At 43.5% G+C, this 13,097-nt stretch overlaps 1 protein-coding gene across 1 annotated transcript in view; it reads left to right on the top strand.

Annotated features, from left to right (window-relative positions):
- Positions 1-13,097, top strand: part of HECW1 (HECT, C2 and WW domain containing E3 ubiquitin protein ligase 1) — a 241,863-nt gene that overhangs the window by 120,633 nt on the left and 108,133 nt on the right. The window contains exons 9-10 of the mRNA XM_063114547.1: positions 1,719-1,820; positions 6,654-6,804. Coding sequence (XP_062970617.1) covers positions 1,719-1,820; positions 6,654-6,804 — 253 coding nt within the window. The remainder of the gene's footprint in view (positions 1-1,718; positions 1,821-6,653; positions 6,805-13,097) is intronic.

Here is a 13,097-nt window from a genome sequence, read left to right as displayed (position 1 = left end):
TTACAGCAAGGTAAGTGTTGTTTTTAAAGAAACTAAGTTAAAAATGCAACAGCTGATGACATAACAACTGTACATTTTTTTTTAAATTTTGGACACTAAACATATAAAAACAGATGTGTGACATCCATTTAACACAGAACCCACCTTTGAAACAGCAGTCTGTGCACAATGAACTGGTGCTGGCATGAGGGCACCTCCCTTGATTGCACTAGAGTCTCCAAGGACCCAGAGGATTTGAGTAACATACAAGAGTTTGCACAAGAAGTAACGTTATACTGTATATTTAGCATTTAAAAGGGTCCTGAATACATCTCTGTTTTTGGTTACCAATTAGCTCTGGGAATTAAACCACTAAATTAAACCCATCTAAGTTCCTTCCTAATTAATTAATTTTTTTTTTTTTAATCATTTCTATGGAACAAGAGTCAGAAGAAATAATCATCCTTTCCATTTGTGGACATTCTATGAAATATTCAGGTTGAGATCCCACAAAGATCTCAACCACTTGACAGATTTTCACCTCACAGTTTCCCTCCTATTTGACCCAAAGGATAATGGAACACTTTCTATTGGCATTAGCCTTGGAGGGCAGAGGAAGGAAAAGGCCTGACCTTTGTCCTCTGGCCAGGAAGGGCTATTGCAAGAAAACCAGCATGGTGTGAGGCAGGAGGAAGCCAGTCTGCATGGAGGCTGTCTTGTGTCCTGGGCCCTTGGAGCTCTCCAGAGATCAAGAGCAACAGCCTGTGATTATGTGACCCTAACACCTGGTGCTGTAGGCCCCCCGCCTACATGGCTACTGCACGCGCCTGAGGACATCCAAACTGGAACACCATTTTAGAACATTGTTCAGTTCACCATGAGTCTGAACTAACAGCAGTATGAGCTATGTCTGTAATAATCTGAGGCATGCATTCTGTGGATATGTTTATTTCTAAAATTTCTTCTATGTCTGTCTTTCTTCCTCCTATCCCTCTTCTGTGTTTCTAATTTTCCTGTCTTAGTCTTCCTGCTTTTTATCTACATCCTTTGTGTCTTGTTCATTTCTCTTTCCAGAGCACCGACTTGTCTGATTCCTCCTTAAAATAATCCAGAATAGTCCTGAGATCCTATAGCACCTTGGCTCCCCACCCCAGCCCTAGCTTCCCCACTACAGGAATTTGCATTCTTGGCCCCACCAGCTCCTTGGCCCATCTTAGAAAGGCACCATCTGAGAGTTTCATTACACAAAACAAAATCGGAAAAACAGCCTCTTGGCAGCCCTCGGATGCAACCTATCCAAACGAGGAGGTGTACTTCTGCACAAGTCCCCGAAATGGGACCTCACAAATGCTGCACTTCTGCTAAGCAGGCCTGTTTCCTTTGCTGGGCTAAAATCAGGCTCTGCTTTTTTTTTTTTTTTTTTTTTCCCTCTTATGTTCCTTTCTGATTCCACCTCCCTATCAAGAAAATTCAGGTGGTCGCAGAATCAGACTCTGATCCTATGTATTGGACCGTACGGACAGATGGTTAGTCATGAAGGGTTTGGATTTTTTCTTTTTTTTAAAAAAAATAATTCCCTCTTTCGTGAATGACTGTGAATGTAGTAAACGAACACAAAAAATAGGTTTCCCGCTCTTTGGGGATTGTTTCTTATAGTAGTTTGTTTTACAGTCATGCTTTTTTGATGACGTTGCCAAAGCACTGAGTGAATCTGAATGTCTTGACTGTCTTGTCCATAGGTGAATGTCCTATGCTCCATAACTCCCAGCCAGTAAGCCAGCTTCCTTCCCTGAGGCCTGAACACCATCACTACCCTACAATCGATGAGCCTCTTCCACCAAGTAAGCTTTAGTTTCTAAAATCTATGTCTTTATTCTTCCTATCAAGTCTAAACAGGTCAGTATGAATTTGTATGTGAACATCCAAACTCTTCCCCAACTCTGTATCATAAACTGTTATCAAAAACCAAAATAGCAACAACTATCAAAGTTAGTTTTCGTGTTTTTCTGACTTGTGGTTTCAGCATCTGATCTGGAAGAGATAATCCAAAGTTTTCAGGGTCCCTCAACTTCAGAAGAGCATTTCTTTGCAAGACTCAACTAGTCCTTGCAAACCGTTCATGACCCTTAAGTCCCTGATATTACTTTTTTATATTTAAAATTAGCAGTTCAAGATAGCCTAACCCTGTTGTTCTCCACTTTTGTTTTGTTTGTTATGTCACGAGCATCTCCACGTAGTTAACTTCAGTGCGTCAGGGCACGTGAACTTGCACTGTCCTGGCTATTACCTGTATCTATCGGTAACAGCTCTGCATTTCTTTTGCAGCTCTTAGGGATTGCCAGGCAAAACATTATCTCTAGCATAGAATTCAATCTCATTTTCTCCTGGTAACTTTACTGTGTAATCAATAATGATCTAACTAGTCATCTGAACTTGGGAAATTCATTTAATTTCTCAGAGACTTAGTCCTTCCATTTGTAAAATAAAGTTTTAATGTCCCCATCTGCTAGGTTTGGAGTATATCTAGTCTCTAGATGTCATTCCAGCTTTAGCCTTCTAATACTCCATTTAATAAATTTACAAGAAGGAACTGACACCCCAGATGTCATATATTCACTTTTCATCACATATGTGCATGAAATCTAGAACATCTCTGATTTGATTTAGGCTTGATCTTTAAGCAATGATAATTTTAAGATTTGGTACATTTTACAACTGCAGAATCTTTCCAGAATGCAAGAAACCAGTGTTTCTGTACATACTTTTTCCTGGGCTTACATTAGGTTTCCAAAGGGGAACCACTTATTTCTTAATTCATCTGTTCTTGATAATGTGATGTATTTTGCGTGAACACACCACTGTTCTCCCTATTTGGCTGTAATTTATCATTGACAAAACAAGGAACATCTTTAATATGTGGACTAAATTAAAGGAACACCATATTTGTTTTGTAGGGTCAAGCTAAACATTATGTCCTTTAACTTTTGATGCATGATTTCTTTCTTTATTTATACACTATTTATGGATGTTCCATAAACAAATAGCAAAATTTCCCAGTGTCACTATAAATACCTCTACTTGCCATTTATCTGAAAAATATCTATAACATGTTATCTCCAGGAAGGGGACACTTTCTCCACAACAAATAACCTTTCAAGGCATATATGCATTAATTGACCTCTAATCTATGCAATAATAATAACTAGTTATATATGCAGATGCTGTAAATAATTGAACGTAAGTCTATTTTATAACCTCTTCCAATAATGAAAACAAATTTCTCCAGATAGATAGGTTTTAAATATCTATACACACAACACTGAGACATGTTAGGGAAGTTGTTAGTGAATCCTACCAAATGAAGCTTTTGAATCACACCAAATGAATTTTCTTAGATAATCTCAAATAATACATTGATTTTATTGCTAATAGGCTTTCATTTAACAAATATTTATTGAATGCTTATTCTGTGCTCGGTACTGTTTTAGGCAAGCAGAACAGACAGAGATCCTTGTCCTCGTGGAGCTGACAGTGTAGTGAGAGCCGGATGACAATAAAATAATAAATAAGGGATTAGTGCAGCGTATTAGGTGGTGATAAGTGCTGTGGGGAAGCAAAAGTAGACAGGGTCAGGGGGTTCAGCACATGTGGGAGTGTCTAGTTTTCATTTTAAAGCTAGTGGTCAGAGCAGGCCTCAGCAGAAGGCAGCACTTGAGGAGCTGAGGGGGTTGTCCGTGCCCGTGATGGGGAGGAAGAGCTTTGCGGGCAAAGGGCACAGCCACCCCCGGTCCCTAGGTGAAAACACGTGGGCGGTGTGAGGGGCAGCAAGGGGACCAGGGTGCCTGAAGCAGACTGTGAGCAGGGGAAACAGCAGGTGATGAGGTCAGGCACACGCAGGGCCTTGTAGATCACTTGAGGGCTTTGGCTTTTATTCCGAATGAAAGGGGCACAGCGTAGTGTTTTGAGTGAAGAACTGACATTGTCTGACTTAGGTGTTGAAAGGTTTTCCCTGATTGCTGTGTAGGGAAGGAGACCCAGCATAAGATTACTTCAGTGAGCCAGTGAGGGCCAGAGGCAGTGGAGGTGGGAGGAGGGGCGATGTATTTCGATTCTGGACATTTATTTTGAAGGTAGATTTGCTGACAGATTGGACATGGATATCAGAGAAAGACAGGAATCAATAAAGACCTAAGAGTCTTAACCTAGAAGGATAGAGCTGCCTCCAGGTGAGATGGGACCGGAAGGCTGCAGGTAGAACAGGTCTGATGGAAAAGATCTGAAGCTTGCTTTTGATCAGTTTAGATGTGAGATGTCGTCCAGGTAGTGATGTCAAGAAGACAATTGGATGTGTGACTCAGAAGTTCAAGAGAAAGGTCTAGCCTATATACACGCACACTATTGCATTTGTTAAAATTTTTTTAAGTGTACTATTTTACAGGTTTTTGTTAGTGTAATAACTAAAGGTGATAGATTCTTAGGCTCTACAATGTTCTTAGACCCCATGGAAAATGTGTAACTTAGTCCTCAGCCACACATGACCTGGCCTGCCCTGCCTCGCAGCCCAGCACCTGAAGGCCCTGCTCCAGACAAGTGTCCAGGCAAGCTGAAGGCACCACCGTGCTGAGTCCCTCAGGTCATGCTGAGGCCCAACATTTCACATGGAAACTTTTTCTTTGCTTATAAAATATGTGAAAGTAAATTCTTTACAAAACAACGCAGAAAACATGCTCATAATTTTTTATTACACTTAACTATTATTTTCTGAGGAGAAGAGTGTAATGAGCACCGTGCACCCCACTTATTGATGTGTTGATAAAAGAGCCAGGCTGGCTGGCTTTCCATCCTTTTCCATGAGTGATTCAGAAATACTGAAACTTGTGGTGAGAAATTATCATTATCACTGCTTCACTCTCTAATTTTTTCCTTAGAGAATTCATGAGACTGGAACTATGTCTGTAGAATCCTTCTTTCCTGGGGCACCTGGAGGGCAGGACATGTGCTACTGAGCTCTGTGTCCTCAGGACATGGCATACTTTCTAGTTCATAGTAAGTGCTAAAAGGAGTTTGTCCTCTTAAGTTAAATAGCACGGTGCTCTTCAAACATCAATGCTCATTTTTGGTTAGATGACAGTCATATAGGATTCAAGAAAAAGCACTGAACCATTGAAATTTCAAAATTTTTGGATCAAGATTACCTAGTAATCACACATAGACACAATTTTTTGAATGAGCTAATTAACATTTACAACTAACAGTTGATATCTGGATTATCTAATAGTCAATTTTAATCAAAACCCCTAGAACATACTTATACAATCTGACCACATTTTTTTCTTCAGTTTGTCTTTATAAAGTTAAATTTGGTGTTTTCTGGTATTTTGGTTCTCATTGGACATTGTTTGGCAATTCCTCAGGTCAGACATAAGCCATAATGTTCACAAACAGATATACCATGTACTTATAAAGCCATATATATACCAAATATATTTCTTCATTTAAAAAAATCCAGAGTTGCTATGTCATTACCTGAATGATCACTTTTCAACAGAATTGTTACTATCTGACCTACTTGCAAAAGCTGCGGCTTTTCTCATTTAAAAGGCTGAATGGTTTTCCTCCCTTTGCAGTCATTTTTGCTTTTACTTCTTCAGCCTAACTCATTTCCAGCCTCACTTTTTCATGGTGCTGCTGCTTCCACCACATTTTGAGCGTGAACTCGGAAAGTTTTGCCCATTCATTTGTCACAGCAAACGTTGCTCTGCATGTTGGGCTCAGATGTGAAAACGTTACTTCCAGCTCTTTTCATTGTCAGTCTTTCCCTTCTCCCCACCCCAGCTCCCACATGGATTATGTAGTGCATCATCTGTGCTTCTGCCTTCTGGTTTTCATTTTTGTTGTGCTTTGTTTTCAATTTGGGAAGCAAAAGAATTTATCTGTATCTCGGGCTCCCTCTGCTGTTTGGGATGGTTATTTATCAGCAAAGAGGTGTTTAAAAGTTTGATGTTTGTTAATAGTTGTTATTGGTTTGGTTTGGTTTGAGTCAGATATTTGGCACGCACAGGTAGGTTGAATATGTGCTGGGAATTTACAGCTTATCAAAAGGGTGTTTTGAAATGACAGGTATCAAAATCCTCCCATTCATCTGCTCAACAGGAAGGGCAATCAATGAAGCTTGCTACACATTAGATCGAGGTCACCTAAAGTTGTACTTACAGTATTTTAGGACTGTAGTTTAAACTGGTTCTGATATGAGAGCCATTATTCCCTCCATTAGATTTAGCAAATAAAGAGTCCTCTAGCATCACCGTGTCTGCTGTCACTGGGGGACAGTTCCACTGATCCCCAGCTGTTATCTGAGCAGCGAACAAGATTTTTTGAGAAAGAAATAACTTAAGCATTAGGCTTTCTCTTTAGAAATCCTGGGAATTTTAGCATAGATCATATCCAAGGAACTACAGTTACTGCTTAAAATGCCGAGCAGAGAATCTGAGTTTATTAAGCTCTTTTTTAGAATGTCTAATTTCATGCCAGTGCCCCAGAAGTTGTGGCAGGTGCAGTGGGTGGTGTCTGGCCAACGGTGAGTTCTACCTGCAGAAGACCTGGAAGTGGGATCTGTTTCACACGGGTCAGTAGTTTGTCCTTATTTTTCCTTTTGCCTTTTTATTAAACACTAGACTGGGAAGCTCGAATTGACAGCCACGGGCGGGTCTTTTATGTGGACCACGTGAACCGCACGACCACCTGGCAGCGTCCGACAGCAGCAGCCACCCCAGATGGGATGCGGAGATCGGGGTCCATCCAGCAGATGGAGCAGCTCAACAGGCGGTTGGTGATCAGTGTGCAATGAGTTCCTGTAAACCACAGTGAGGGGAGAATGGCAGATAAAGAAACTCCTCTTACACTTTTCTGGTCAGATTCTATGAGGAGACTGGAAACTAAGCATCTTAAGAAACCCATTCATAGCAGGTACTTGGAAAGCTAGATTTAGAATTTGGTCGCAGAAGACAAGTTAAGACAGAGTATCATTTAAAGATGGGGAATCCTCAGAACTTCTTAATGGCCCAGGCTTGAAAACAGGAATGCTTAACCATGGACCCATGTACCTGCCCTCAGGGTATTCACCAAGGATGTCAGTACTCCAGAGCCCTCCAGAAGTTGTGTGCAGAATTACACATGGATGCACATCTTTTCTGGCAGATTGGTTCACATGCATCACAAGATTCTCAAAAGGACACAGAAAAACAAGGAAGAACATTGCAAGGGTGGAGTTCCGTCTGAATACTAAAAGCTGGGGCTGGCCAGTCAGCTCAGTTGGTTAGAGTGCGGTGCTGATAACACCAAGGTTAAAGGTTCCTCTCCCCATACCAGGCAGCCACCAAAAACAAACAAACAAACCAAAATCTAAAATCTGCCTGCAGAAAAACTGTCTTATAAATCACTGTATGCATTTCTGTCCTGGTCCTGTAATTATTATATGTCCATTAATAATCATTCTTAAAAAGCCTTCATCATAGAAAAAGAAATATTTAAAAACAGTTTTTGAGAATCATTTCATTGAAAACTAGACCCTCACCATTGAACTTGTAACTTTGTCATTTTGTTTTTAACCTGACTGTCGTCTACTTTTAAGGCCCTCAGAACTATGCCCCTGACCACCATTATTAATCCATTCACTAGGCACAGTCCTTCAATCTAATCACTTCTTAAAGGCCCCACCTTTCAATTGCCATAATAGGATTTCCCACCCTCTTAGCAGTCACAGTGGGGACCAAGTTTCCAATACATAAAACTTGGGGGACACATTCAAGCTTCAGTGAGTTTTGGGGGACATAATTCAATCCACTACACATTGGGACAAAGTGTCATCTCTGACATCTTGTTCCTTAAGACCAAGGTGGGGGATTGGGTACTTTTCATTGCCAGGATGCAAACTGCAGGCTGACTTCAGCTGTGATTTATCTACAGGCCATCTTGTCTGCATGTTAGATACAAAGGTAAAGGAAAAGTGGAGAGGGGCTAAAAAGAAGAGAGAACTGGGTCTGGGGAAGACACCTATTGATTGCAAATGCCTTCGAAACTTAACTCTATCAGCCAGAAAAAAAAATGGGCAATTTTTTACTATTAAAAACACATGAAAACAAGCAGTTGAACTTCTGGTTACTGTTGTACACAGAGGAGCATGCTTAGGTGAAAATCATCAGAGCGTTCTTTCATTGCTTGAGCACTTGGAAGACATTTGCTTTCCATTTTCACCCATCAGCAGCTGAGTGTTTTAGTCATTAAGGAGAATCATACAGGCTTTTCATTGGCAGCATATTTCTCTACAACCATTCTCACAGAAACAAAGCATATGACAGGGAAGAGCTTGTGATAACCCGGTTCCGTAAGACACCAACACTCCAGAAATACATGGGAGAGTCCTTGCACGGTGATGACAACACAATTCCTGTAACTAAAACTGTAGAGGACATGGCAAGACTGTCATAGGCAAGAATTAGCCTCTGGGTAGATCTTGCCAGAAAAATAAGATGAAATTGTTCAGCAGGCTGAGAAACAGGGGAGAGTGTGATCGGGCTGTGTGTACAAGAGGCGTTGTTTGACACTAGAGACAGCCAGACAATAAATCTAGAGCAGAAGGAAGGACCTTGAACCGTGGCATAGAAATCCGTGAATGTTTGTCATGACGGGTAGGTTGTACAATATAAAATGAGGCCTAACCTGTCCCAAACCAGGCCACTGCGGGAGCTTTGCAGCCTGTGATGGGTGAGTTCCTGTGTTCTCCAGTGGAACCGAGCATGCTGGGGAAGAGCAGGCCTGGCTGAATAGGAAGTTGCATGTCAGTGTCTATCCAGACATTTTGAGAAAGTGCTTATATCTTGTGAAAAAGCCTACTTATGGAAGGTCAGATAACCTTCAGATAAGTATCCAGGCTTTTCAATACTTACCTTAACCTATCGCTTGCAAGATTTAAAGCTTCCTGTGATTCTTGGTGTGACAACACAGCCCCCCGAAAGCACACTACTGGTCTTTATCTATCTCCCACGTGACCACACACAAGGCCATTTTTTGCTGACCTGCAGTTACCAGGAGACATTTACAGTGATTGCTATGTCTCAGCAATACAGAACTATTTCTCAGTGTTAACAGGAGTTTCCCTTGACTCCTGACCAATTATGTGTCTGTGCAAAGAGACGCACACTGAGAAGTGCAGGTGCACAGTAGCACCCTGCAAGCTGTTGTGGTCGGCATAGTGACTGGGCTCATACTTGGCCACTCCCCAAACATGGCACACTCTTTCAGGCCTCTGTGGCTTGGCCACATGCTCCTGCTGCGGAGGAGTCCCTTGCTGCCTGCCTCCCACCCAGAACACCTGTCCTCAGCCTGCAGGCCTTGAATGTCCTGCATGGACACCTTCCCAGGGTCCTCCCAGCAGGGCGGGCACTCTCTCCTCCGGGGCCCTAATTTCTCCAGTGCGCATGCCACTGTTGGTGCAGCAGAAGTTTAGCAGCACTCAGCACAAGACCATTTCCTGAGTTAGGTCCTATACTTCCCAAATATCCAGAGTTAATAACTCTACTTTCACAAAAATGTTTTGACCAAGTGGAAAATATAAATATTATTTTAAATTATGAACTAAAGTTTGATTTTTTTGTTATAAAATTGTTATAAGGGAAATAGAAATTTTAAATGGAAAAAACTGTTCTACAATCCTACTACCCCAAGGATTTAGCTTTTTTAAAAAATGTATCCATCTTTGATTCCACATGCATGCACAATTCTTACATGGTTGTAATGGTAATGTACAGTTAGTGCTACATTCATTTTCCACTTACCACACTGTCAGCATTTTTATATTGCTGCATAGTCTTCAGATAGACATTTGAATGCTTGTATAGTATCCCATTTAATGGCTGTAATTTAGTTAACTTAATTCCTCATGTTGTTGAATGTTTCGCTTATTGCTTTTATCACTATTTTTGATAAAGCCACCAAGGGCCTGTTGAATGTTAAGATCGCCTTATGGTAGAGTGTTTTCTTAGGGTTCTGTTCCCAAGAGAGCAGGTCTAGGGAAACGGGGTTTGGGTTTTTGGTATCAATGCCTAACTATTTTCTGAAGTGATTCTTGGGTTCACTCTGCCAACAACAGCAGCTTCACATCTGTCTTTTGGTTTGCTTTTGCTGATTTAAGAGGTGCTCTTAGTGTTAAGTACTGCTTATGTTTTTCTTTCTGGAGAAAGGCTCAACTCATTTACATAAGGTTTTCTTAATAATTTTATTCCTTCCATGTGAGTTGTCTGTTTTGTATTTTTGAGTTTTCCTTATTTGTTTGTTGGTCGATTTGGCTTGGTTTTGGATTTCTTTTTCTTCTTATTTGTGTTTTGTGTGTGTTAGTGTGTGTATGTGTCCATTTACAAATTAAATATTTTAGGGAACTTTTTTACCAATTTCCATGAGCCCTTTATATACTATAAATATTTAATATTTTGCTGCAAAAAAAAAATGGGGGACATTGGCACATAATTCCTGATGAAATGGAAGAGAACTGGCTTTCTGGTTCCCCCTCCCCTCTTTGAAGCAGGGCAAGCCCCTGAGGCTACGGCACTGCCCTTGCAGGAGGTGCCTGTCAGACCCTCGCTCTGCTTCCCCAAACTGCCGCGTGCTTCAGGGAAGATCAGGGTGGGCTTTGCACCTGGTGTTTGAGGCTGTTGACTTGGGAAGGCATGAGGTAACCCAGGTCCAACTGAGGACACATGAAGCAGCTTGTGACATTGCTGATGTTTTCATCACCAAATAAGATCATATTTACCATTAAAATGTTCTGCTGTGGTTACAGTGCTTTGGGAAGGAAAAGAGAGGTTACGACCTGACATTTGTCTAAGCCTTGTTCTGGGTATCTATTGGTGAGTGAGCAACTGCCCCAAACGTGGTGGTATGAAACAACCACCATTTATTATTATCATTATCAGTATTGCTCATGGTTCTGGTCTGACTGGGCCTAGCAAGGCAGTGCTCTCTCAGGGTATCTCATGGCTGGGGCTGGAGACGCACGTGTCTGGAGGTGGCTCTGGCTCCTGGCTGGGCTATCAGCCTAGACACCTCCCCGGGGCCTTCCATGAGACTGGGCTGCCTCACAAAGTGGCTGCTGGGCCCATCACAAACTATCATTTATGCTGCAGTCTGATAGGCAAGGGAGCCATGAGCCTTCCCAGATCCAAGGGGAGGGGACATCGATTCCATCTCTGAGAAGGAGAGTAATAGGTTCTAGAAGAGCATGTGGTACCAAAAATGCTATCAAGCCATGTTGGGAAAATGCAGCCTGCCATAAGTCGTTAGGGGAATGCTCCTAGCATTCCTTAGTCTTTGGCAGCCCGTGCACCCCCAGTCTAGCCTGCCTGCTCAGACAGTCTCTCCCCAGCCCTCTCTGCCTCCTGAATGGCTGTGTCACCCGAGTTCCAGCAGGGAGAAGATCACAGAAGGCCTCCCCCACCTTCCCCGCAACCTCCGACTGCAGATACCGCAGACATGTCCAGGCAGCAGACAAACACAGATGTTTCTCTCTGCACTCCATGATCACGGCTCACTCCTCCCTTCCACGTCTGTGGAAGAGGCCTTCTCAGCAGACCACTCACGGTAACTGCCACAGGAGAAGGTGTCTTCTGGCAAGTGTCAGAAGTGAGTGGCGGAGTCTCTGCAGATAAAATAAAACTAAGAGGAAGCCAGTGGGCCAGTGATTCCCAGACCTGGGTGTAAATAATACTACCTAAAGTACACATTAGAAACACAGATTTCAACTTTGCTTCAGTTTCTGGCCTTTTAACCACCACCCAGATGACTGTCTTGCGGGTGGTCTGGAGACCGCACTGCCCACAGCTTCCTCTGTAAGGTCAAGGCCAGAACGGGGCACCAGGCCTCAGAAGTCTTGCCGCCAAGCCTGTCTGTGCCGCAGTGTGCCCACCTCACCCACTTCTTCGATTGCACTTGGAGACCTGGTCATTCCCTGCTACTGACGCCGCCTTCCTCCTCCCCAGCCCTCCCTCCATCCCACATCACTCTCCTGGGCACTAGACCCACGCACGCCACATGCCCCTGGATGTTGGGCTTGCATGGCCTGAGGACCTCTGAGTGACGTGCACGTTCACACCCTCTCCCCTCATGCGCCATCCTCCTGCGTGCGCTCTCTCAGTGTTGGCACCTCTGCTCACCTGGTCTAAACAGAAACCTTGAGGTTCCCACTTGTCTCCTCCCTCCTCTTCAACCTCCATATCCAGTCAGGCCCCGAACCCGTTGAGTCTCCTTGCAACATTACAGTGTGACAAATTCTACTGTTCAATAGCTCTTGAATTCAACCTCGTCTCATCCCCACTGTGCCCTGAGGAAAAGGGACGCTGATCCCTGGTCATGTTGCCTTGGTAGGCTGAGAGACATCAGACAACACAGGGGTCACTCAGGGAGGGGAGAGAGGCTGCTCGGAGGGAGAGAAGCAGAGTGGAGCAGAGAGGAATTGGCCGGAGGTCACCTACAGAATTTCGTGAACTAGCAGAGCAGGCTTTCCAGGGCAGGTGGTTTAGGAAATGTCTGTGAGGATCCTGCTGGCAGACTCTGCTGATCTGGGGAAACTGGGGGGTGTTTCCCCCTCCCCCAGCAGCATGCTTAGAAAGCCAACAGGACCTGCCGCACCTGCCTGGTGGAGGCCCTCAGTGTTCTCAGCCGAGACTGTTAAAGGAGCTCCCTGCTGCCCCCTGCCCAGGAGCCTCTCCAAGTCATTCTCCACACCGATGCTGGGGGATCCTTCTCAGTGGACATCTGTCCCTGTCTCTCTTTTTTTTGCAGCTCCCCATCCCCTAGAGCAGTGGGTCTCAAAGTTGATCCCTAGACCAGCAGAACCAGGATCACCTGGAAACTAGTCAGAAATGCAGATTCTTGGAATCAGAGACTCCAGGGTGGGCCTGGCAGCCCGTTTTAGCAAGTCCTGCAGGGGCTCCCCTCCTCCCCTCTGCGACCTTTCACTGCTTGTGCACCCCCCAAGGGCTCCCGGCTTTTGTGCAGGTTGTTTTCTCCTGAAAAAGTTCTTTCCTTACAAGCTTCCAGATAAGTTCATATTCCGACTTCAAAATTTA

This window comes from Cynocephalus volans, chromosome 11, assembly GCF_027409185.1.
Source record: "Cynocephalus volans isolate mCynVol1 chromosome 11, mCynVol1.pri, whole genome shotgun sequence".
Lineage (NCBI taxonomy): Eukaryota > Metazoa > Chordata > Mammalia > Dermoptera > Cynocephalidae > Cynocephalus > Cynocephalus volans.
This window is presented reverse-complemented; position numbering and strand designations above follow the sequence as displayed.